We start from the raw sequence: 27,293 nt of genomic DNA on the forward strand, positions 1-27,293 counted from the left end.
CTCTGCCTGCAAGTGGCTCTGCTAACAACAACAGTTTGCCCTTCCTTGAATTAAGCCTTCAGTTGTGTGTGTGTGTGTGTGTGTGTGTGTGTGTGTGTTTGCATCCCTTTCTATTAGGATTATGCTGAACACTCATAACTCTCCACTTCATGAGCTTTTGAAGGGTGGTGGAGTAGGGGAACAGCTAAATGCCAGACAACATCCAAGAATTGCTTTGAACATGACCAACAGTAGTAGAACTTTCAGTTACCTGCTGTATTGGACGTCACAGGCCTTGCAATGGCTTCTGATTTGGTTTCGCAAAGAAAGTCATCGATGGAGGGGCTCAGGAGGGGTCTGCTTTCTTGTTGCTCATTCACCAGCTAGTGACAGAAAAGCAAAAGTGGATGTGTGTGTTTTGTGTGTGAGTCTCTCAAATGGCTGAACTATGCATAATAAGTCTTTCGAAAGCACAAAACAAAATGGATATATAGCAATTGGGTGTGAGGCAGCAAATAAAAAAGAGAGACACCATTAAGCAGTACCTACGACACTCAACTTTAGATTTCAGCATTATATTCAGAATTCGAAAGAAGTGTTTTACACAATTCATGATCAAATTAACCCAGATTTTGTGTGGCACTTCAGTAGCTGGCAGATACATTTTTGTATTTGTTATTTTCCACCTGGTAATTAGTCAGTGTTGTAACATGCCCTTGTGTCTGAATTGACCTTCCTTCAACTGATGTTGTTGGACCGCAACTCCCATCAGCCTCAGCTAATATGGCCAATGGGGGGCACCAGGTTAGAGTTGTTTGTCCAACAGCAACATCTGCAAGGCACCAACTTGGGGAACGCTGCTCTAGATTAAGCAAGAAACTTCAGGAAGTCATCCCAACTCAGGCTAGAAATGCAAGAGAAGATATGAGTCGCATCAACACCATACATTTAAAAAACTTTATGCCATTTCAACAGTTATGGCTCCCCCTGTAAAAAGAAGAAGAAAAGACAATGGGAACTATAGTTTTTAAAGGGTGCTGGGAGTTGTAATTCTGATACGTTTTCCAACAACTCTCAGCATCCTGTATGGTGTGGATGTGACCATGGGGGCAGAGATGTGCTTGTGGCTTCCCCTTCATCCAATTTAGCTGTACAATTGCCTAATTAAACAAAAAGCAAGCTTCCAATTTGGACTTTGAGGACATTTGAGATGAGCTAAAGGGCAGCAAAACACCAGTAGATATAAAGTAGGGTCAAACCTGACTAACTGCTGGGTGGAGAGCAAACCAGGGACTCCTAGCAGCATAACCAAGCAAAGAGTTGGGGATGCAATCCATATGTTGAAGACGGCATACACGCCTTACATTTAAAGCCCATGGCTTCCCCAAAAGAATGCTGGGCACTGTAGCTTATTAAGGATGCTGGGAATTTTAGTACTGCAAGGGGCAAACTCCTTCTTTTGAGGAAGTAATGCGCTTTAAATGTACAGTGTGAACACAGCTCAGCAGATCTCAGAAACCCCCTTTCAGGGTTTTCAAGGACTGCTTGACTAGGACACTCCAGTCCTTCAACAGCAATGGCAGACATACGGGGCCACAGACTGTAAATCTTGAAGGTTGGCAAAGCTTGCTATAGCCAAATGCCAAACTCATTCTTTGAGTGTGGATCCTTACTGAGGGACAAGGGCACCATCCTCACACAAGCCACTAGGCTTGGGAAGACCTAAAGAGCTGCAAGAGGACCACTGGGGTTTTGTTCTTACAGGGGTGGGACTGGGGGTGAGAGCCTCAAAAACAATCCACAGTGGACTGACCAAGCAACTCTGTGTGCCGTTGGGGTGTGTGGGATACAGGAAATTAGGGTGCCATGGGGAAAGATCCTGCCTGGAATCCCAAACAGTAGCTTTCTGCACTGCAACATTTTCTCGCAGTCCCCACTTGTCTGTGATAATTGCAATCCTTTATGTATACAGGTTGTGAATGCCCTGTGGAGATTTGCTGTCGTAGATGGGAAGAAAAAGGATACATCAATCTCTCCCTCCTGTTACCATCAATGGGTGACCTGCACACCCATCAGGCTCTGGATTGCACATCAGTGTGCTAAACCATCAGCTCCAGTGCACATGTGGAAATTTGGAAGGACAAATGGTGGCTGTATTGCTCACTTCAGGGCCAATAAATGCTCTCCGCATGTAATTGTACTGAAATAATTGTGGCATTCCTTATGCCTATGAAACTACATGCCCACATCAGACCCCCTGATGTGGAACACACAGTTTACTGAGAACCCTCAACCTGCTTCCGAGTTTTCATTGATTAGCTGTCCTACTTTTCAATCTATTATTCGACTCATTAAGTGGCTAAAATAAATCATTTTGTGGCACTATGCTGAGGCTATTGAATTAAGATAACTGCTTCATCTCATGAGTGAACATAACCAGATAATATATTATTTTGAAAGGTCATCTTAGAAGAAATTTGTTGTACCATGATACTGTTTGCCACCAGGTGATGGGTATGAGGTCAGCTCCCTGTTGTTGTTTGTAAAGCATTTTTAAAAATAAACAGATGTGCTGATGGAGTGACAGCAGCTTCATCCGCAACTTTAACGGAATTTTGCCATTTCAAAAATAAAATAAAGAATAAAGAATGCTAGAGAGACAACTCTATGGGCTGCATAAATCAAGGGTAAGAGCAGGACTTTTTTCCCAGCCTGAACTCACTGCAACTCAGTTCTGGCATGTCTCAGGTGGTCGCCATTGCCATTATAAGAGAACAAGGGAGTTCTGGCACCTCTTTTTCTAGAAAAATAGCACTGGGTAAGAGGAAATGAAAGGGATGTGGGTGGCACTGTGAGTTAAACCACAGAGCCTAGGACTTGCTGATCAGAAGGTCGGCAGTTTGAATCCCCGCAACGGGGTGAGCTCCCGTTGCTCGGTCCCTGCTCCTGCCAACCTAGCAGTTTTAAAGCATGTCAAAGTGCAAGTAGATAAATAGGTACCGCTCCGGAGGGAAGGTAAACAGTGTATCCATGCACTGCTCTGGTTCACCAGAAGCGGCTTAGTCATGCTGGCCACATGACCCAGAAGCGGTACGCTGTCTCCCTCAGCCAATAAAGCGATATGAGTGCCGCAACCCCAGAGTCGGTCACGACTGGACCTAATGGTCAGGGGTCCCTTTACCTTTACCTTTAAGAGGAAATGAAAGGTGGGAAATGGCTTGGGTAAAGATAGAGAAGAGAGTTTCCTGAGGGATACCAGTGCAGAGGGCAATATGGAAGTCAGCTTGAGCAACAATGTCAACACAACCCTGGGCTGTGTACAAATGTAACACGATTCATTGCTCATATCTTGAGCCTTTAACCTGCACTGGTTGGAGGAAGGGGATGAATTGCAACAGATATGAACTTCCCAAATGAGTTGCTTGAGGCAGGCCTTCAATCACCAACTAGTTTTGCCGGAAATCCTATCCACCTTGGCCAAGGTGGGACCAGTCCATTCAGACCCTGCAATGCGCCTTCAAGCAGGCCAATCTTTGCTTTGGATGGGAGCTGTGAGGCTGGTTCATCACAGCAAATGGGGCACTGCCCCGCCAAGCTCAGCTAGGCCTCCCACTGCCCACCATCTTACTTACATCCCAGCCCACTGGCTGTTGGCTTCCTCCTGCTTCAGTCTCAGTGCTGCCATTTGTGGAATCCAGCAGAGAGGAGAATGGGGGCAAAACTAGCATGAGTTGCCTCTGCCTGCTGTTGACTCTGCCCCACCAGCCTAAGTGGGCACGGTCTACCATGAAATGAAGGAGAGAAGGCTGGAGGCTGGGGAAGTGACAGCTTTGGCCCGGGTTTTTCAAAATTACCAATCCCTGATCAAAATGTGAAGGATTGTCAGTGTGCTTGTCAATGGCTGCTGGCTAATTGCCCAGGAAATCAGAGAGGCAGAGAAAGAGCAAGCTTTTTGGTTCTTTCAGGAACTCAAAGAAGCCCGAGAAATGCACCTACTCAGAACCAATGTTACTTCCCTATCAATGGGACTCCTCCTGCTGCTTATGGTGGCTGCTACGGGCAAACTTCCCTTGCGCTCTCTTTTCAGCTATTCACATCAAACATCGGGTTTGGGAGAAGGTGGGGGCTCTGGTAGACTCTCCAGAGACAGCCAGTCATTTAGCTGCTGCACAGGCTGTCTCTGTCCAATGCTACTTTGTTCCTGCTCTCCGCCACCCGTTATTTCCCAACTCCTATCTTCTTCTAGCATGTGCCCTGTCTCAAGGGATGCGGGCGGCATTGTGGTCTAAACCACTGAACCTTTTGGACTTGCCGATCAGGAGGTCGGCAGTTCGAATACCCATGACAGGGTGAGCTCCCGTCGCTCTGTCCCTTCTCCTGCCAACCTAGCAGTTTGAAAGCACGCCAGTGCAAGTAGATAAATAGGTACCAGTGTGGTAGGAAGGTAAACAACATTTCTGTGTGCTCTGGTTTCCATCACAGTGTTCTGTTGTGCCAGAAGCAGTTTAGTCATGCTGGCCACATGACTCGGAAAGCTGTCTGTGGACAAACACCAGCTCCCTTGGCCTGAAAGCGAGATGAGTGCCACAATCCCATAGTTGCCTTTGACTGGACGTAACCATCCAGCAGTCTTTACCTTACCTGCCCTGTCTCAAACCATGCTTGTAGGTCTATACTCTCTGCCCCTTCCTCCTCTCTGAAAGGCTCCTGGGGAGGCAGTCTCTACCAGTCCTCCTCAACGGCCCAGCCCCTGACAAGGATGTGCTTCCATCTCCTGAAGCCCCCTCAGAGTGTTTTGATCCCCTCAACTTTGCAGGCCAGTGGAACAGATGTCAACTATTCACTCCCATTTTTCTTACAGCAGACCAGTACAGCTGCATTTTTTAGAATTTGTACATAGACTTTACCAGAATATTGTGTGGTTTAGCTAGGCAGCAGTGCAACTATGCTATGGCATGCCCTCCAACACCTTGATTCCCCAAACTGGGATGCACATCTTCCTCTTTGTGTTCCCACACGAGTCACGTGACCCACACAAGGTCACGGAGGCCATCTTGCGAAAGTATCTTGCGTCCTTTTCTAAGCTTAAAATGCCCTGATGTCAAAAACTTTCCATTATGAACACGAACGCTGATGTCATTATTATGATTCATTATTAGTAATTAAAGTCATTGGTAACTTTAAAAAATCCAAAAACAAAAGTAGCTCAAAGTGGTTTACGGCAACAAATAAATAAATAAAATATACATTAAAAACCGGCATAAAACTAATAACATGTAAAATACGTTCGTATTTTTTTAAAAGGCAGGACTAAAACATCCCACCTACTGAGAAAAGGAAAGCCTGGTGGAAAAGATTTAAAAAACAGCAACAAAAAACCGCTGGTGCCTAAAGATAAGGTAGGTGAGCCTCCCTTAAGTTGTAAATGGTCAATTAATAAAGAGAATTATTCTGTGAGGTTTTGCTCCACCCCTTTATTTTGTTTATGTTGAATGAATGGATTTGTAGTTGGGGATTTATTTATTTAATTGATGAGCAGTTCAAGTTTCATCGCTTGCAATCTGCAGCTTGGGTTAAGCATAAAAGGAACAAAGGTACAGTGGTATCTTGGTACTCAAATGGCTTGACTCCCGAACAAATCGGCTCCTGAACGCCGCAAACCCAGAAGTGAGTGTTCCGATTTGTGAACCTTTTTTCGGAAGCCAAACATCTAATGGGCTTCCCGTTCCCTACACCCTCCTGCCCCAATTCACTGTACTGGAAATCATTTATTATTTCATAAAATTTATACACTGCTTGATTGTAAAGAAAACCTCAAAGCAGTCTATAAAGAGAATAAAACCACAGAATTATCAGTAAAAGCAGTTAAAAACAACAATTTAAAATACACATTCAAAATTTCCAGGTAGGCTCGTCTAAAACAAAAATGTTTTTAGCATTCCTTTGATCTCTTGACCTGAGCCTCTTATTGTTTAAATGGGGTTGTTTTCTTGTGCATATTAATTATGGGTGCTTGTATTTTCAAGTTGGTGCAACTGGTTTTTATACTTGTAAACCGCTTAGAAGCCTATTTTGGCATAAAGTGGTATATAAATTGATAAATAACAGTGTCAACTTCACCACCGGTGCTGGGGAGAACCCACAGCCACTCCTAGCAAGGGATGGAGAAAGAAGGCAGAGAGACGTTTTCCTCCTCCTCTCATAATACGTGAACCCACAGCCGTCCAACGAAGCCTAATGTTGGAAGATTCAGGAAGTACTATCTCATACAGTGCATACTTGAGGTATGGAATTTGCTACCACAGGATGGGTGGTTTTAAAAGGCAACGCAGGTGGCGTTGTGGGTTAAACCACAGAGCCTAGGACTTGCCGATTAGAAGGTCAGCGGTTCGAATCCCTGTGACGGGGTGAGCTCCCGTTGCTCGGTTCCTGCTCCTGCCAACCTAGCAGTTCAAAAGGACGTCAAGTGCAAGTAGATAAATAGGTACCACTCCCGCAGGAAGGTAAACGGCGTTCCCGTGTGTTGCTCTGGTTTGTCAGAAGCGGCTTAGTCATGCTGGCCACATGACCCGGAAGCTGTACGCCGGCTCCCTCGGCCAATAAAGCGAGATGAGCGCCGCAACCCCAGAGTCGGTCACGACTGGACTTAATGGTCAGGGGTCCCTTTACCTTTACTAAGTTTTATCTTCCATAATGTCTGTCTGCTCCCTTCAATATCGGAGGCAGTGTGCTAGGAACTGCAATTGAAATTGCTATTAGGGTCACACACTGCTTGTAGACTTCATGTGAGCATCTGGTTGGCCTTGGTGAGAACAGAAGGCTGGACTAGATGGGCCTTTATTTTGATCCAGCAGTTCTGCTTTTACATTATTATTTTTAATAAGTACAAATAATACACAGCCTCATATTAAAATGCAGCTCAGTGGTTTTCCTTCCATATGTGTGTGTATGTGTGTATACATAAAATAAAAAGTTAAACTGAAGTTCTTTGACTCTCATCCTTTCATGCTTACTTACGATAAAAACCAGCTAATAGAAAAATCTGTTTCATTTATATGAAGGGAAGGCAACTCAACTTATAGGCAGACAGCCAATTTCTGAGATCTGTTTCTTCAAGGCGGTTTTTATTTTTTATTTTTTAAATTATTCTCATGTGGATAGTCTGGCAGAAATTATACGTGAAAAATAAGTAAAAGAGGCAATAAAACATTAACTTACAAACTGTCTGATTATCTGTTAAATGTTATGGCTTAAGAGTTCTTAGAGACAAATAAAGCCTACTGGCAGTTGCCCAGAGATGATTTTTCAAGCTATTTTACAAATCTGGTTTCCTTAGGCGTACGAGGAACAAGGATCAAAACGCAGAGCAAGGTCATCTCTACCATTAGGCAGAAGGAAGCAACTGCTTTAAGCAGCTACGGTACTTTTAGGTGTCATGAAAGGGCAAATGGTTACCGTAATTTTTAATGTAATATACCGTATTTTTCGCCCTATAGGACGCACTTTTTCCCCTCCAAAAATGAAGGGGAAATGTGTGTGTGTCCTATGGGGCGAATGCAGGCTTTCGCTGAAGCCTGGAGAGCGAAGGGGGTCGGTGCGCACCAACCCCTCTCGCTCTTCAGGCTTCAGGAAGCTGTCCGCTAGCCGTGGGAGACACAGCTCTCCCATGGCAAGCGGAGAGCTTGCCAGCACCCAGAAGCTTGGGGCGCACTGAGCTCAGCACGCCCTAAGCTTCGGGCTTCCCCCACCCCAGCCCCGCACCTGGGGGGAAATAATTTTTTTCTTCTTTATTTCCCCCCCCCCCAAAAAAAACTAGGTGTGTCCTATGGGCCGGTGCATCCTATGGGGCGAAAAATACGGTTATTATAGTATTATAGAAGGGCTTGTGAGACTTCCTGTCTCAGGGTACAAGATAGCTTGGCCAGGATTGAGTACTACTCACCTTGAGGTGGGGTTGTATGTGTGTGTGTGTGTTTGTGTGTGCATTTGCTATTCCATCTCAGGCAGCAAAATGTCTTTGGCCAGTGCTGATGGCTGCAGCCCATTGCACAGTTGCGCCACATTCCTCTGGAATATGGACTCTTCAATGCTCCCCTTTAGGAGTCTTGCCTGATGCTGTCTCTGATGCTCAGGCCTATTTATTGACCCAGACGTCGAGTTCTAATATAACATAATCGCCTGGCTTTCTGTCATTCCTGTTGGGTCTTTCAAAACACATTTTACCATGGTTTTAGTCCTTCCTTATTTTAGCTACTCAGAGAGGTTTTACCTGAAGAGTAGGAAAGACCTTCCTTAAATAAATAAATAAATGAAATAACCAACATAACATTTGGCAGTTTAAGCAGATCCACGGGGGGCTGCAATACACATTACCGGCTTGAAACACAAGTAGGCCATCCTTTTCCTCAATTTGGATCGAAGCTGGTTTGGAGGAAAATGTATCAAAACACAGTATTCCACAAGAAACAACATGGCAGCTACAGGCTAGAAATAGATTTGTTTGTACACCACTTTTTAAGTCAGTGGTGATAGTTTACTGCATACAGTGTATATTCAGCCAGGGTTGTAGTTTCCCCTACAACCATTCCCTGTACAAACTATTGTTTATTTTTGTCCATTATGCAGCTGCTGTATCATATAGTACAAGTGACACTTTTAAGTATTACATAGTTTCCAAAACAAGGACGTTCTTGATAAATTGACAGAAGGTATTTCACTCCCTCACCCAATTGGGCATACCCTACTACAAAATACCTGATATTTATGAGCTGATCTTACTTAGAAAATATGTCGGCATCCATTCGGCAACGGGTGGAAATATATATTTGAAATCCTGTTGCGTACTATGTTCTCAGTGTTAAGATTCTGCCATCCAGGCAAACGAACCTTTATTGGCCTCATTTTATGCAGAAATAAAAATAAACACACTAAAGAACTTGGCAGATGATCCTGCCTTCGGCAGATAGTTGGGACTTACTAGTCATTCTTACAGTTCTATAATTCCAAGCCTCAATTTACACCAGGGTTGGGTAATCTGTGGCCCTCCAGATTTGGTTGAAAGAAAACCCATTCCATAGCTGAGAGAGAGGTATGCTGGAGTCTAACAACATCTAGAGGGCCACAGGTTCATTCCTGATAATACCACTGTGGCATGGGAACTATTGAAAAACAGCTTTCCTGTGAATCGTTTTAGTCATTTGGATTGTTTGGTGACTTCCGAAGTCAACAACAACAACTCCAAAGGAGGCAAGCTGGCACAGGAAATAGTCACATTATCAAAACAAGCCATTGGTTCAATGCTTATACACATCCCCAGTGCAAAACGGGAGTCCAGCCACAGGAAAGCATTATTTGTGTGGGTTCCTTGCTGCAAAAGGAATGCATAAATTGGGTCCAGGTCTTGCAGTTTTCCCTGTGGCATTACATTATACCAGACAAATGTTCTGAACAAAAGGTGCACATGGGAAGGCAAAGGACAAAGGCATCATAAAACAGCAAGACATTTATATAACAGGTATGCAAGGGAGAAAAGCAGCATGACCCTACTGCAAAAGTGGGCACACGCAATGTGGAGACAATGATTGAAAATACTCACTCATCCACTTGGTTTTGCCTTCTCTTGGCTTTGTGTAGCCAACTGGTGTGTAACAAGGATGAAGTCAACTGGTACACAGTGAGAGAAAAGTGTACACAGACTAACATATACAACATTTTACTTTGAAGGAGTGTATCACAAATGATTTATGGTAAACTGTTACATACAACCAATACAAATGGGGCACAAAACACATTATGAATCAGGTGTCTCAACAGGTACGATTCATAAGCTGATTTATGTAAAATCCAAATAGGATGTAAGAAAGGAGAGCATCCTATTCCATCACCCAGTCATGTCCCAGCGTAGAGATGTTTCACAGGATGTTTTTTCTACATGGGTACATCCATGTAAGAAGACTGTTCATGTGTCTCTTGCCACATGTATATATATGTTGGGCAATCTCAGTGGGCAATGGATTCCCAAGGCATGTGCCCAGACTGCCACAATCTTCACACCATTCAGCGTAATCCATGTAGGAAAACCGCCCTGCGTAATGCAATCTAAACACGGGACATTTTGAGTTTCTGTATATATAATGCAGCATTGCAAATCTGTAAGAGCAATCGAGAGAAAGTGATTTTTAGGTATAGGATAACGTTGGCAGTTGTTATGGATCATGAACATATAATCTGGACAACCCAGGGGGGACTTTTGGGCTGACCTTTTGTAATTATCCTAGATTTGTCAAATAAACCATCCAGTATTTAGAGAATAGTGGGACTGTGGAAATGAGGAAATGACTTTGGAATTTTAATCCAGATAAAATTTTAAACTATTGATTATCAGGGGCTATCGACCATCCTGCTCACTTGTGGCTAGTATGCTTAAAATCATTACTTTTATTTTACACATATGCTCTGATCTGGCATTCAATTTAGAATGTATTTTACTTATGCTCCTATGTAATATATAGTAAGATAAATATCACTGGAAGATAACTATCACCAAGCAGGCATGCATATTCTAAATTTAGGGAAAGGTAAAGGGACCCCTGACCATTAAGTCCAGTCGTGACCAACGCTGGGGTTGTGGCGCTCATCTCACTTTATTGGCCGAGGGAGCCAGGTCATGTGGCCAGCATGACTAAGCCGCTTCTGGTGAACCAGAGCAGCCCACAGAAATGCCGTTTACCTTCCCGCCAGAGCGGTACCTATTTATCTACTTGCAATTTAACGTGCTTTCAAACTGCTAGGTTGGCAGGAGCAGGGACTAAGCAACGGGAGCTCACCCTGTCACTGGGATTCGAACCGCCGACCTTCTGATCAGCAAGTCCTAGGCTCTGTGGTTTAACCCACAGCGCCACCCACGTCCCTATTCTAAATTTAGTTGCCAACTAAATTGAGTGACAGAGTACAGAGTGCCTCCATAAGCTCACGTGACAAGCATCACAGCTTAGATCAAAACGGATGGTTATTGCCATTTTATCCAATTCATGTTTAATAGTGTAATTTACACTATTCCTGGTTTGGATGTAATGCTAAACTATGGTTGAATGTTATGTACATGAGCTTATGCCCAAACTTTAAATTGCAGTTCATCTTAACTTTGGTTTATTAAAACAACCATGGTTGCTTGAAGCTGGCTTGCATCAGCAATCAGCACTTAAGATTAAATACTGTCTGGGTTCAGATGTAACAATAAACTGCGATTAGATAAAAAGAGAAGAGAAAGTTTCAGTCTCTTGCTCGCAGTTGTGCCAAAGGAGGAGAGAACAGAGCTGACAAGCCCAAAGCTCATTCGTTATATTGCATCTGAATGAAGCCAGAATCTCATATGTTGGCAACAGCTAGACCAAAGGCACACAGTTTCAACAAAACAGGTTTTCATTTGATTGGGTGTGTTGTTGTTGTTTACAGAAGAACCCATTAAAATTTCTCTACGCTTTCACAGCAATCATTTCAAACTATGGGTCTGCATATTGACTTTTACTCGTTACATGAGAAGGGATTCAAATGGAAATGAGGGAGGTCCAGTGTTTTGCAGGCACTAAAACATATTTTGCAAAATGACACACACCTCTATGGAGAAGATGTTACATAAAGTTTTATCAACATACCGTACCTTTTGCTGTGAATGTGCATTTATATATACTCTGTTATGCAAGTATGGACAGCATGAATCACAGTTGACAGTTTCAATTGGTTTTAGACACTCTACTGGTAACTGACATATGTACACTGTGGTTCTGTAAATCATTTTCCTCAACTCCTCTGTCGTTTTTGGTTTTTAAGCCCCAAGCCCTAATACACAAGATCAGGAAACACAAAGTGATTTCTTTCACTCTCTCTTTCTGTATTTTACGTATTATGCATTTTGGGTTTTCTAAAAGACCAAGCTGAAGTCGATTAGCTAAAGATAAAAATGCATCAGCCGAAGTACTAACTATTGAAAAACAATGGCTCCCCCCCCAATACGCCCCCAATGTAATTTGGGGTGGAAAGTGGCCTTACATAAATATCTCTCCCAACCCCTGTTTTTCAATCTTATGAAACATTTGACTCCAAGAACAGAAATCATTCTCGGCTCATTGTTGGTCTCCATGAAAATCAACATATGTCAGCTTCCTCCTCGGAATCCTACCATTCTGCCCACCTGTGATTTCATAGTAAGGAGGGGCTTTTCCTCAGCAGGCTCCTCCCTCGGTATCTCCTTCATCACCATGGCAACAGCCTTATCTGCCGCCCTAGAGCCTTTCCCCTATAACAGTGAAATCAACAATGACTCGTGTCAGGAGAAAACTTAGCAACCTGTTACAGATACAGAAATAGCTTATTATTATGGTTATCATTAGTACTGATCCCCTAAAAACAACACCATCCCCAAAATTAAACTAAGGTGTCAAGTAGAGAAAAAGCAATTTTCGGTCACTGTAAACAAAACTGAATTTTGCAATTAAAACAAGTATAAAGTACTTAATAGTGATAACGAATAGATATATGATGCCCAATGCTACACTCTTACTTCATAACAGTCGTTCAAGATCATATCAGCATTAGCCATGGGATCTGTGGTTTTTCCTCAGGTCCCCACAGAAATCCAGTGTATTATGTCGGGTATATTGATATATAGCCAGGTAGTGACATTCAGCTTTGGGATATAATAATTTATAATAATAATAATTTATTATTTATACCCCACCCATCTGGCTGGGATGTCAATTGTACAGTGTTTTGTTTCCCAGAATGAATTGCTGGCCTACCTAGTGCAGGACAGGTATCAGACTAGGCTACAAATCAGCAAGCCTCCAGTTCGAATCTCGCTTCAGCCATGAACTTACTCAATAACCGTAATATGGAAATAACATTATTATTAGTTGATCATTAATTTATTTATTATCTGCCCTTCACCCTAAGGTCCCAGGGCCAGTTACCACATTAGAAACAATTTGAAGCAACTTATTTTATTATTCAACCTTACAGGTTCTTGTGAAGTTCACATTAAGCTCTTTGAACAGTCTGAAAAACTGTATTATTACCAACTGAATGACTGGGCCTTGCCTTATTGAAGTTAAAGCCATAGAATTGAGCATCATGTGTGGTATTAATTATAAGAGATGTTAAAGCAAGTGGCATAAACAGTTTTTCTAGCTTTCATTTGCAAACGACATCAAGCCGACCTCATTCATTGTTGGTAGTTTTGGGGTGAATGCAAACAGTCTGTAACAATGCAGTTACATGCTCATAAAATCTCATCTGGTATCTACTTTACCCCACTGATAGCTGCTGTTCTTCAAAGACAAAACATTAATCTCACGGGAAGTCACCATGTGACAAAAACTTCAAACAGCCAGGCTATCATGCAATTACTGTAATTATTAAGTGAATGGCACAGGAGCTGAACATTCACACTGAGGCAGAAGCTGCCTGTTGCTTCTGAACGTTGAATTCTTAAAAAGAAGCGTTTAGTTGTAGTTAACAGTTGATGCAAAAACTAGTGGTATCCAAACAGAATTTCAAGAAACCTCTTTGAAATAAAATCCTATTTCTTTGAGGAAAATCTTCTCCCTAGAAAATTGAACGAGTTCTCCTTTCAGTAACAGAGCAAGTCACAGCACAACACAACACAAGCCGCCTTAGAAGAAAAAAGTTATTATAAAATAAATAGAATTTTAAAATTACTGTCAGATGCAGAAGAGTGCATTGGTCAAGAGGAGATCCTAAATTCTCAGAAGTAACTCCCATTGGTTTTAACACCCCAATGCAAGTGGAGACTGAATCCATTCACACCATGAATGTCAATTGAAAAACATACAAAGCACTTCTTTCAAAAGATGTATAATTTCTCTTTAAACGCTCAAGGGCCATCGAGTCCAACCCCCTGCCAAGCAGTTGACATAATGCCATTCATAATGCCATTCATACACATTCACAGAGAAGCATCTGAGCAATGAAGCATCTCTTTAAAAAGCAGTATTGTCAGTTTTGAGTCAGTTCTGATATAGCATTCTGGAAAAAAACACCCAACCTTTTTTGTGTGTACCTTAAAATGTGTATCTATAGCACTGAGAACCTGCCAGTTTAGCATATATTAACCAACCCCCCATCCCCGAATAATTTGATGATATAATTTGATGTTCTCCTGAAAAAAAATATACTTTTCATAGAATCACATCAGTGCCAAGACTGGCTCCACCTCAGCCTGGTCCTCTGGGGGAACTGTGTGATGGACAAAATGGCTTCTTCAAGCACCTCCTACCATGGCTGAGTCATCCTCTGCATTAAGGTATATCTCTTCCAGCTCAAGGCATTCTGGGCTATCATCCAAGGTTTCAAAGTTGCATTGGATCTCGCCAGTGTGATCTTAGGTGACGGCAAATTAAACAGATTGAATAAAAATGGGTTCCTTGGTGTGAACTCTTGTTTTGTAGCTTGCCTGATGCATGTAGTCAAATTTTGCATTGACTTGCACTTTGACCTCTCCCCTCTTCTGCTCAGATGGGCTTCCTGCATCCCCTCCCACCTTTTAAAGCACCTTCTATGTTTGCCTTTCACATTACCAGGAAAAAAAGAGAGCACAGTGGTACCTCGAGTTACAAATGCCTCAGCTTACAAACGCTTCAGGTTACAAACTCCACTAGCCTGGAAGAGTTACCTCGAGTTGAGAACTTTGCCCCAGGATGAGAATGGAAATCGTGCGCAACAGCAGCAAGAGGCCCCATTAGCGAAAGCACGCCTCTACTTAAGAACAGTTTCAGGTTAAGAACGGACCTCTGGAACGAATTCAGTTTGTAACTAGAGGTACCACTGTATTTTAAACACAGTTGTTTTTAAATGGCTTCAGGGTTAAGATTGGTGCGGTAACGGAACATGTCAAAACAGCCCTTCTGATCAGAAACCTAAACCGTGTAGATGTGGAAAGGCAGAACACTACACACACACTGTTCATTCTAGAGGCGTGGAAAAGTTAATGATACATCAGAACTGGACATCAAGATGGCTGCACAGCTTTGTGTCTCTTTGTGGCTCAGCTAGTGAAAGGATAGAATGAGTGGGAAGGGCCTCATGGGGGTAAGTATGTGGGGATATTACAACCTCCTTGGTCCACCCCCCCAATGCAAGGAACCTGGCGGAAAGAATGCAGATGGGAGCCGGTAGTGATGTTCATAATCAAAGGCTGGAGACCTGGATTGGACAATGTACAGTGGTACCTCAGTCTAAGAACAGTCCTGTTAACGAACGATTCGGGAAACGAACTACGCAAAACCGGAAGTAGGCATTCTGGCTAGCAAACTTTGGTTCGGAAGATGAACAGAAGGTGAATGGTGGAAGGGCACTGGCAGCGGGAGGCCTCATTAGGGAAAGCGCGCCTCGGTTTAAGAATGCTTTCGGTGCAAGAGCGGACCTCCGGAACGAATTAAGTTCATAAACGGAGGTACCACTGTATTGGGAAAGCATGGTGGAAAAACAACTCTCCTTTGTGGGGGGGGGGGAGGGTAATATACATTTTTATACATAAAACCCGCATAACCAGATTTCAGATGAGCAGAGTTTAGACTTTTATTTTCCAGTATTTCATCTTTTCAGTTGGCTTTTTTTCTCTCCAAGTGAAACAGTTATTACTGGGGAAGGGGAACCAAACTTAATTGAGGGCTTTAAAAAAATGATATTGGGGCCTGTTGTATCTAAAACTTCATTGTTGGCATCTACCTATTAGGTTACAATGCAGGACTCTTTCAATCCACAGAGAGCAAAATAAGACATGTTATTTCTCTTATTTGTAAAATGCACCTATAGAGATGTGATTTCTGGAAACATCTACGACCAAAGCAAAAATTTCAGCATATTCATTCAGTGCTTGTGTGGTTACCCTACAGGACATGCTCATACCAAATATCGGGCAATTTAATAAGCATGCTGGTTCCTTTACACTCCACTGATATCCAAAGAACTGGAAAGAAAATGCATTATAGTGGTGTTTTTAATCTGATGAGAAGCACATTCTAGTTGCTAAGCATAACAAAAGGTTTCTGGCCAAGTATGCACGATTCCATTTGTGATTCAGTCAATCAATGTGTGACAGCATCCTCTTACATGATATGTGGGGCTAGCGGTAAATATCATGCGACTTTGGCAAAGTTAGTCCTTTCGTGCTGAATGTTGGGATGAAGCAAGTTCTGTCAGCTAGGAAGGATGCATTGGAGAAAGTAAAAACAAAACATGCAGTGCCTTTTACTTCTTGCACAGGAGGAAAAAACCCACCAAGGCAAAGGTCAGCTCACATTTCTGAAGCCAGAGCCACTTTTTCTTCAAGGTCTCACCTACTGCCTGAAAAGAGTTATGATACCCATGTTAGTGCCTGATATCAGGTTCTTAAATAATCAGTCCATTGGATGGTTGCGATCGGAACACTACAAAACCTTCCACTGCTATCTCAATCTTAAGACATAAGACCCCCCCCTTTACTTTGGTCACAAGGGGGCTTTGCTTTGGGTGGGGGGGTGAGGTGGGGGAAGAGAACTTGCAGCCCTTTTTAGCCCTTGTGAAAGCTGTCCCAGTTGAGCTTTTTGAGCTGGTCTTTGACCATAATAAATTATGATGATGAACTTGCAGCCATCCACAAACCCTTATAGCAGGTTTACTAGTACACAGGGGAGAGTAGCTGGAAAAGAAGCTCTGTGCTACGACTGTTGTCTCTCTAGACACTTAGGAACAGCTGTGAGTCCATTTCGTAGCTGCTAAAACAGGAATAGTGGACTGAATGAATCAGCCCTATAAGTCAGGATAACACAAAGAAATTTCAAACGAGCCACTGTCCTCTTGCAAGGTCTACTCTTCCAATTTCAGTTATTGTGATACTGGTTTTACAGATGGACAGGAAGAGTAGTTAAGCGGATGTTTATAGAGGAGATCAGGGGTATTAAAGCACTGGGAAATATGCAGAAAAAGAGTAGCGGAAGCACCTTCCAATTGGGGAATCAGCCTTCTCCAAGCTGGTGCCCTCTCAGTATTATGGACTACAATTCCCATCAGCCCCAGTCAGCCTTTCAGCCTAATGAAAAGAATTATAGAAATCTGTCAGATTATAACAATGAAGAATAATGAAGAAAGTTAACAGATAGAAATTCTGTTGGGTGACCCAACAAAATTAAATGGCAAAAGGTGGACTGTGCTTTTCAGTTTCCAGGAGGCAGAAGAAAAAGAAGAAGAGTTTGGATTCGATATCCTGCCTTTCACTCCCTTTAAGGAGTCTCAAAGCAGCTAACATTCTCCGTTCCCTTCCTCCCCCACAACAAAAACTCTGTGAGGTGAGTGGGGCTGAGAGACTTCAGAGAAGTGTGACTGGCCCAAGGTCACCCAGCAGCTGCATGTGGAGGAGCGGAGACGCGAACCCGGTTCCCCAGATTACGAGACTACCGCTCTTAACCACTACACCACACTGGCTCTCAGAGGCATCTGAATGGACACTTTTGGAGACAGATCAATGGGACAGACAGGCCTTTGGCAGGACTCTTACGTTTTTATAGTATCTCTAGACTTCCAACAATTAGATGCTCCAAAGATTAGACACTAATGGGGAAGAGAGCACACGGCACAGCATGTTTGAGCATGAGTGTTTCTTCGCAGTCTTCAAGAGCTTCATTTATGGGCAGCCTGAGACTTAGGAAGCCTTGCATGATTAATCTTTTGAAACAAACACTGAAATCCCCATCTTCTACAAATCTTGCATCAAAGGCTCAGCAACCAAATGCAACATCTTTACTTTTTTGATTCAAATCACATATGATGCACAGAGAAACTCGGGCCTCAGTTCTTCAAAGAACTGGGCTGCAACCCATTGCAGTCAGGGTGCTTATATCCTATTGAAATCAATGAGGTTTAGCAAACTATGCATATAATTCCAACCTTGAGCATGCTTCACATTCCCCCCTTTTCTAAAGGTGTACCCTTCAGATATTTTCATGTACCACTAAACACATGATGAGTGAAGGCAACACATGTCAGAGAGCCAGGGTTAGCTTAGGATCTCTGCCAGATGTGTCCTTGTTTGCAAAACTGGATTTGTAGCATGTGAAACAGTAGCCCTACTCAGTCTTTTAACATCTCAAGGAGAGAGAGCAGGGTTGCATGCACTTGCCCTGCCTTAACTGTTACATCCCAAGCCACTGCCACCCCCATCATGTTCACATGTTGGAAGCATGTCTGATGAATGCCCATAGGCTGTATTTGTGTAAAGGAACCGTGGCCACACAGGCTTTAATTGGATGCAATGGTAAACCATGGTTTGCGCAAGTCAGAAAGTGAGGAAAGAAATCAAGATTGTGCAAGACTCAAGTCATGGCCCATGTTTTAACTATTATGTGTGAACTGAGCCAGTCTTTCTAGGACCATCACCAAAAATAAAGGATTAGTACAGGAATGTTTGGAAAATGTAACGCAACTGATCATCTGTTTGATGCTGCTGTTAAAAACTAATGATGCCCGTATCAATAATCATGGAAGAATGGAGTTAGCTGTATTTTATTTTTTTGCTTCAAATGCTCTCTAGTGCTAAATATTTTCCATTAAGGTTGGCTTCCTGTACCTTTTACCTGTTTTGTTCTGAAATGACTAATTTTACACTTGCCAGTTTCTGATAATGAATAGCTCATCATTGCTTAGAGAAACAAGGGGATTGGTTTTTTCATAAATGCAGCACCTCGGAGGACTTGGTGGATGAGCTTGAGAAATACAAATTTGGTCTGCGGTGTGCAGATTTTAAGATCAGCATGCATAACACACAATGTAATGCTCAAAGGATTGGGCAAGGGTTCTTTTACAGGGAAGTGGGACAGGGTAAACTCTACTTTCAGAAAATACAATTTAACAGCCTTTTCCAGTGTTCCAGTTTTCATTCAGTCGGGTTCGCAAGGAGGGTCAAATCGTAATGTTGGAAAAGCCCAAGAAACATCACAGCATACCAATGTTGGATTTATAAGCTGATGCCAGGAAATGACTTGTGGTTCTAGCAAAAATGGTAATGCCCAATGTGGCACAAATGTAAAGGATGCCCTGAAACATGCAGTTCCATAATCAGGATACTGGGCATCTGGGTTTATTTATAAGCTACACTTCAGCTGAAAGCTAGCCAGAAGGACTGAACTTTCAATATTCAATATTTTAACAGACATTTTTGTTCAAAAAGTCTTTCCCTGAAGTGTGATCGAGTCATTATATGGAATATTAATTGTATATACTTGTAGAAATTGTGTTAGTTAGTTAGTTAGTTAATTAGTTAGGTTTGGGGTTTTTTGCACTGATTAGATGGCTTAGGGCATGAAGTAGATTATAAATCTGTAAAAGAAATGAAGTAACATGCATGATGTGGTATTAAACCACTTGCCACGGAATTCTCTTCACGAAATATTTATTATTCCAAACAACACTACAGGGGTGTTGGGATAAGCTTTTAGAGTGTTTTGATTAAAGCCAAACAGCAACTGCTGTGTCCTGTGAATCAGACTCCTTGTTCAACCCCAACCTCATCCTGCTTATTTCTCATCACTTCTTATTTCTCTTTTATCTTATTCTTGCTATTATTTTTCATCTTCCTGTTTATCTGATTGAAGAAAGACTAGATTTTCCAGTAGTTTCACTGGGGCCCAATATATAACCAGGTCATAATTTAATGATTAGAAACATCTTTCTTTTTCACCAGAGTTAAGAACCACCCAAATGACACATATATCTGTTGGTTTTTATAAAAAACTGTTACCGATTTCATTCTAATTTTAGTTTGTCTCCTTTACAGCTTATTATTATTATGGTTATAGGTACAGATAATGAGAAATGTGAATAAGCTACTTAAGTAGGGAACACTGTATGGATGTAATCATATTGCACCTCAATCTACTTTGCATAAAAAGTGCAAAGCTACTTGCCTTCTAACATGTTTTTTGTACCTAATTTTGCTAAGTATACACAATTTTGCAAAGCAATTTCCCATAAAATAATACATTTTTGTATGCTTTTCTTTTACTATATATATTTATATGCATTTATGTACACATTGCTTAGCTGGATAAATTTAAAGTTCATCTTTAAAACTGGGGTGAATCTACACTGGTTGGTTATAACATTAAAAAATGTGTTATAAAATGTGACACTGTAGAGCAGCAACCCATTGTCAATGGGAAATTGCGTATTACTTTTTTACAGCATTTTTACAGATCAGTGTAGATCCAGCCCTGAAATTTCTTTTCCATCCTTATTTGTATGTCACACTAAGCCAAACCATAGTTTAGGATGAATGAATGCACAAGTGTACAGTCCCCAGAAAAGGACATTGTACCCACTTTGCTCCTGCCTGGCTGATCTGCAGTTATACCATGAGCTAAGTCACAGTTTGACTATGTGTGTTGTCTGAACCTGGGCTCATGGCTTAGCTGTCCTGGACAAACCACAAGACACACCTTGATTACAGCTTGTGATGAGTCTGGACTCTGGAGAGAGCTAAATCATGAGCCCGGGTTAATGTGACACACTAAGAAGAAGAAGAGTTTGGATTTGATATCCCGCTTTGTGGTTTAGTTGTTTAGTCGTGTCCGACTCTTCGTGACCCCATGGACCAGAGCACGCCAGGCACCCCTGTCTTCCACTGCCTCCCGCAGCTTGGTCAGACTCATGTTTGTCGCTTCAAGAACACTGTCCAACCATCTCGTCCTCTGTCGTCCCCTTCTCCTTGTGCCCTCCATCTTTCTCAACATCAGGGTCTTTTCCAGGGAGTCTTCTCTTCTCATGAGGTGGCCAAAGTATTGGAGCCTCAGCTTCACGATCTGTCCTTCCAGTGAGCACCCAGGGCTAATTTCCTTAAGAATGGATGCGTTTGATCTTCTTGCAGTCCATGGGACTCTCAAGAGTCTCCTCCAGCACCATAATTCAAAAGCATCAATTCTTCGGTGATCAGCCTTCTTTATGGTTCAGCTCTCACTTCCATACATTACTACTGGGAAAACCATGGCTTTAACTATATGGACCTTTGATGGCAAGGTGATGTCTCTGCTTTTTAATATGCTGTCTAGGTTTGCCATCGCCTTTCTCCCAAGGCGTCTTTTAATTTCGTGACTGCTATCACCATCTGCAGTGATCATGGAGCCCAAGAAAGTAAAATCTCTCACTGCCAAATTTTTCAAAATTTCCAAATTTGCTGGCATATTGAGTGTAGCACCTTAACAGCATCATCGTTTAAAATTTTAAATAGCTCAGCTGGAATACCATCACTTCCACTGGCCTTGTTATTAGCAATGCTTTCTAAGGCCCATTTGACTTCACTCACCAGTATGTCTGGCTCAAGGTCAGCAACCACACTATCTGGGGCGTACGAGACATCCATATCTTTCTGGTATAATTCCTCTGTGTATTCTTGCCACCTCTTCTTGATGTCTTCTGCCTCTGTTAGGTCCTTTCCACTTTTGTCTTTTATTATGGTAATCCCACAAACACTCTGTGAGGTGAGTGAGGCTGAGAGACTACAGAGAAGTGTGACTAGCCCAAGGTCACCCAGCAGCTGCATGTGGAGGAGCGGAGACACGAACCCGGTTCACCAGATTACGAATCCACTGCTCTTAACCACTACACCACACTGGCTCTCGAACTATGGCTTAGCTCAAGCATCATCTCATCTCCAGAAGGGCTTAGCATGGCACCAAGCCTTTAGACACCATGCACTAATTGTCATACCGCCATCATAATAGTCACAGTGTTATCCCACTCTACTCATATAGAAAGGATGTTGTGAGTGAAGCGGCCTTGAGCCAGAGACTTAATGAGACAGTTAGATTAAACCAGTAATTCTGAAATATGTTGGCACTTCTATTAGTTATAATTGCTTTGTTATGAACACTGGCAGAACACTTTGTTGTGGGCCAGGCAGAAGAGACTTTTAAAAACCTGATATTTGCAAACCATGTGAATTGGGGGTGGGCTGGTTTTATTTTTTGCATGGCCAGTGATGACGATGACGATAATAGAATCCTCGTGGTCCGCTGGTATATTTTAGATTTACAAAGCAAGGGGACATGGTCAGGATTTCTCAGCTGCTATAACAAAAATGTAATTAATTTGTGCTAAGTACTCCCCAAAAGGCATTATTTGCTTAAGAACACATATGTGCTACAAAGAGACATTCAGGTCTGTCTGGTTCAGCGTTCTTTGCAAAAATACAGGGAGTCAAAACTAGGCAGCTCACCTGAAACTGCCCAGTGGACCTTTGCTTACCCTCTGCTCAACCCTGATCAAAAACATTCCTGCAGGATTCAACTGGGTGGGTGCGGGGAACTCCGTTTTTCTAGCAGCTGGTGCCTCTGTATAACAGCTCACAATTAATTTCAGCCCAAGCTGCAGAACTTGCAAGAAATATGGTACTGCTTAATGAGGATTTAATTAAGCTACTGCCACAGAATATTAATGTGATGTTACGAGGCAATCTGAGAGTGCTCTCCTCGCTGAGCAAAAGCAATTCATCACTCAGGAACTCCAATCACAGAAAATGAGGAAAAATGTATATACAAAATCTGCCCTATAGTACTCAAGCACCTGAACTTACTTTCTGTTGCACACTTTCAGAACCTTTAGGAACACACTGCTTGCAAAGAAGAGGTCTGATGTGAAGCACCTTGGCCAAGTTGTGAAGCCTTTAAAAAACCTCACTACTTTCCTCTCACCGCTCATAGTTTCCACATCTGCTGGGTCTGTTTTTCCCTTTGTCTCACCCGACTGCACTGCATGCTCTTAGATGAAAAGGGAACCTTTGCTACAGGCGATATTCCATGACCACACTTAGGATTCCACCTATGGTTCCTTTATAAGTATTTTTGTTATGTAATGTTTGTAGTTGGGACGCTGGTGGCACTGTGGGTTAAACCACAGAGCCTAGAACTTGCTGATCAGAAGGTCGCCGGTACGAATCCCTGCCACGGGGTGAGCTCCCGTTGCTCGGTTGCTGCTCCTCCCCACCTAGCAGTTCGAAAGCACGTCAAAGTGCAAGTAGATAAATAGGTACCGCTCCGGCGGGAAGGTAAACGGCGTTTCCGTGCGCTGCTCTGGTTCGCCAGAAGTGGCATAGTCATGCTGGCCACATGACCCGGAAGCTCTACACCAGCTCCCTCGGCCAATAAAGCGAGATGAGCGCTGCAACCCGAGAGTCAGCCATGACTGGAGCTAATGGTCAGGGGTCCCTTTGCCTTTACTTTTTTAATGTTTGTAGTTATGTAGGGTTGCCATACACCCATAATTTCCTGGGCATTGCCAGGATTCGTCCATCATAAATGGCATCTGGGCAGAATTTCCTAAAACAGGCAGAAATGTCCAGGAAAACCCAGGTGTATTGTAGCTCACATCATAAGTGTTATTCCCCCCCCCCCCCCCCCGCAACAACTTTGTGTCTGGGTTTTGACTTTTTGAAATACACCAACCCTATAGAGCTTGGTTTGAACTTTGGAAAGGCAGCATACAGATAAAATGACTGATTGACCTGTGGCTAGATCTTAAGAGAAATTCGCTTTTGCACCTTCCTAATAAATCTGCAGTTAAACCAGAGGACGTATCTCCATATCTAAAACATTAAAAGGGTCCTTCAACAGCTGAAAATTCTGCACCAGGCTACAACTCAGAAGGTAAATGAAATGGCTCCTTGCCTGTGCAGATGCGCACATGGTGTTCCAATGCAAGCAGAGAATTGCCTTTCAATTTCAACGTTTCAGATATTTCTACGCACTCACCCCCAATGCATGCATGTATCTGCCTGCGACACCTAACACAGGAAGTGTGGGCCATTGGCTCAGCTAGCTCAGAAGCTGACAGCAGCTCTCCAGAATTTCAGACAGTGGTATCTACCAGCTGTTCTTGGAGATGCAGGGAATCAACCTGGGACAAAGCATGTGCCCTACCACTGAGCCACAGCTTAAATGGGAATCTCAGTCACATTGCGGCTCAGAATGAGCAATGTTGTCTCGTCAACAACTGTGACAAACGTGGTTCCCTTGGAGAAACTGCTGTTCTATGGCTACCTAGGTTGGCCTAATAACAGGTCTCAATCTTTAGAACTAAATTCCACAATCTAACATCTTTAGTATGCCTGACATCAGTGGGGTTTTTTTCTGGGAGGGGGGGATGCAGTGGTACACATACCCCTAAATATTTTGTGAATCTTGGTACTTTTGTCCATTTACTGTATTTATTTTTCCCGATTTGAACTATAAAATGGTGGTTTTCTTGAGTCGAAATGAGAGAAACCCTAAACATTTTTTAAAGAAAAAAAGCACTGCCTGACGTGACTGAGGGGGAAAATAATTGAAAAATGTTACATTTCCTTGAAATAATTTCATGTGCATACAGAAAGAAAAATGTAAAGAGTTTAATTGAAAATAATTTAGTTGCAAATACTTCACAAGTTAATTTTGTAAGCTATGCGGGTGGCATTTCTGTCCAATAACTTGGTGGGGCATATATTCTGTCATCTATTGTGTGATCTCAAATTTGCTTTTGGTGAACATGAATATTCAAGTAGTTGACTTTAAAGATTTGCATTCTCATAAATATTCATGTTACTCAGTCTTGAGTGCTTTAATGTTAATATAAGGCAAGCATGAGAAAAATGTGAACATGGTCAAACTGGAATTTGCTTTTGAATTAACTTAATATTAGTAGAATGCAAGGAGCACTTAGGTTAAAGGAAACAAGCTGAGCAGCTGAATCACTCTTATATGCAAAACTGTGGATGGCCAAAGCCTTGTTTTCTTACAAAGTGATGTCTTACAAATAAGGTTCTCAAATCCCTCAAAGTAGACAGCTTTCAGCCCTCCAGATGTTGTTGGACTCTAATTCCCATCAGCCCCATCTGGTATGGTCAGTGGAAAGGGATGGTGGGAACTGTAGTCCAGTAACCTTCAAAGGACCACACATTCCTCACCCAAGCCTTATGAGGAGTGGTTGAAGAAGCTGGGTATGTTTAGCCTGGAAAAGAGGAGATATGATAGCCATCTTCAAATATCTCAAGAGCTGTCACATGGAAGATCTAACAAGATCTAGCTAGATCCAGCAGCCCAATTGATTCTCCAGTCCAGCAGCACCCAACAATCCTGGCCCCAGCATCACAGCTGGGCCTGAGCTCAGTGAATCTGAGCCTGCTGAGCTGAGCCCAAGACTGTGATGAATTCAGACCTCTGGTGTCCATAGCCAGAGCCAGTGTGGTGTAGTGGTTAAGAGCGGTGGACTCCTAATCTGATGGACTGGGTTTGATTCCCCGCTCCTCCACATGCAGCTGCTGGGTGACCTTGGGCTAGTCACACTTCTCTGAAGTCTCTCAGCCTCACTCACCTCACAGAGTGTTTGTTGTGGGGGAGGAAGGGAAAGGAGATTGTTAGCCGCTTTGAGACTCCTTCGGGTAGTGATAAAGCAGGATATCAAATCCAAACTCCTCTTCCTCCTTCTCCTCCTCCTCTGAGGAACCAGCTCCTTCCACTCTGGAGATATTCACCCCCTGTCAATCTGCCAGTCCTACTGAAGGGAACAGAAGAAACATGCTAAGGCTCAAACTCGGAGCCCAGTCCCTTTAGGACCTTCCATTCCTCCAGCAAGGGGGCAGACCCTGAAAGAAAGGATCTGGTCCTGAGAGAATGAAAGCCTTCAGTTCACTCTTTGCTGTAGTAAGCTGTTCACTTTGGGCTTTCCTTTTCGCTGCCCTAAACTCCTTGCTAACTGAAGGAGAACCAGTGTGTTGTAGTGCTTAGAGTGTTGGGCTCAGACCTGGGTGATCCAGAGTTCAAATCACAATTCAGCCACACAGCTCACTGAGGTGACCAGGGGCCAGTCACCGGCTCTCAGCCAAACCTACCTCACCAGGCTGTTGTGAAGATAAAATGGGGAGAGAACCACATATACCATCTTGAGCTCCTTGGAGGAAACATGGGATGTATATGTAATAATAATGATAAAAAACGATGATGATGATAACCACCTCCAATAATAATAATAATAATAATAATAATAATAATAATAATAATAATAATAATAATTTATTTATACCCCGCCCATCTGGCTGAGTTTCCCCAGCCACTCTGGGCGGCTTCCAATCAAGTGTTAAAAACAATACAGCATTAAATAATAAAAACTTCCCTAAACAGGGCTGCCTTCAGATGTCTTTTAAAAAGAAGATAGCTGCTTATTTCCTTCACATCTGAAGGGAGGGAGTTCCACAGGGTGGGCGCACTACCGAGAAGGCCCTCTGTCTGGTTGTAACCTCACTTCTCGCAATGAGGGAACCGCCAGAAGGCCCTCGGTGCTGGATCTCAGTGTCCGGGCTGAACGATGGGGGTGGAGACGCTCCTTCAGGTATACTGGACCGAGGCCGTTTAGGGCTTTAAAGGTCAGCACCAACACTTTGAATTGTGCTTGGAAACGTACTGGGAGCCAATGCAGATCTCTCAGGATCGGTGTTATGTGGTCCCGGTGGCCACTCCCAGTCACCAGTCTAGCTGCCACATTCTCCAAGGCAGAGAAAGCTGCATTTGGCTTGTTGGCTCACAAGGTTTGCAGGCCTGGCTTAGAAATTTTCTGGGATATCAGGCCCAATATCCAAATCTCCAACCCAAAGGAGAAAATAACATTCTGCACTACAGTGACCTCAATTCTCTGCCAAGCAAAGTGAAATCCTGCAAGCCTGAATAAATTTTGCAGATCAAGCCAATGTGTGTGCAGTTATTTATTTTTGCAGAGTCATCCCAAGCCTGCCTATGTGAGGGTCATGGACCTATCAAAGTAACAACACCCCATCCTCTGAAGAGCTGAAGCTCCGCTTTGAGATTTTATCTGGCACCGGCCTCTTATTTTCATGCTTATCACCACAGCCAGCTGGCCAGTCAGAAAGACTATGGAAAAATATGCTTTTATAAGCAGGAGCTCAGATTACTTGCTTGTATGCCCAACCACCTTAAAGCATTTTGGCATACAGGCATCTCATTTGAAAGCACATTTTAAGAAGAACAAAACAACAACAACCCCTTTCTCTATTATTAGGGTCTTTGCAAAGAAAGTTAATTGTGGGTCCTCTGTTGAAGTATAGGTGGATTCCCACGAGGCAAGACACAGCGATAACAGAAAGAACCTTTATTGAACTACATAACTGGGAAATGGGCAAAGCATTTGCTTATATACATTCCTGAAAACCTGGGCCACTCCCAACGTGATTGGCTGTCTAAACTTCCAAGCTGCGAATCACGACTCAGATTTCAAGGGCCAATGGC

At 42.9% G+C, this 27,293-nt stretch overlaps 1 protein-coding gene across 7 annotated transcripts in view; it reads right to left on the reverse strand.

Annotated features, from left to right (window-relative positions):
- Nucleotides 1-27,293, reverse strand: part of PEX5L (peroxisomal biogenesis factor 5 like) — a 177,951-nt gene that overhangs the window by 44,347 nt on the left and 106,311 nt on the right. For 3 of the 7 annotated variants that reach the window (XM_083739537.1, XM_083739534.1, XM_083739538.1), the window contains 2 exons: nt 12,170-12,274; nt 251-362 (listed from right to left, as the gene is read on the reverse strand). In XM_083739537.1, coding sequence (XP_083595663.1) covers nt 251-362; nt 12,170-12,274 — 217 coding nt within the window. Of the gene's footprint in view, nt 1-250; nt 363-12,169; nt 12,275-16,275; nt 16,335-27,293 lie in introns of those variants that run through there. The other 4 variants (XM_083739539.1, XM_083739536.1, XM_083739535.1 and 1 more) reach the window with 3 other exon arrangements.

The sequence above is a fragment of the Podarcis gaigeae genome (assembly GCF_964106915.1).
Source record: "Podarcis gaigeae genome assembly, chromosome: 5".
Classification (NCBI taxonomy): Eukaryota; Metazoa; Chordata; class Lepidosauria; order Squamata; family Lacertidae; genus Podarcis; species Podarcis gaigeae.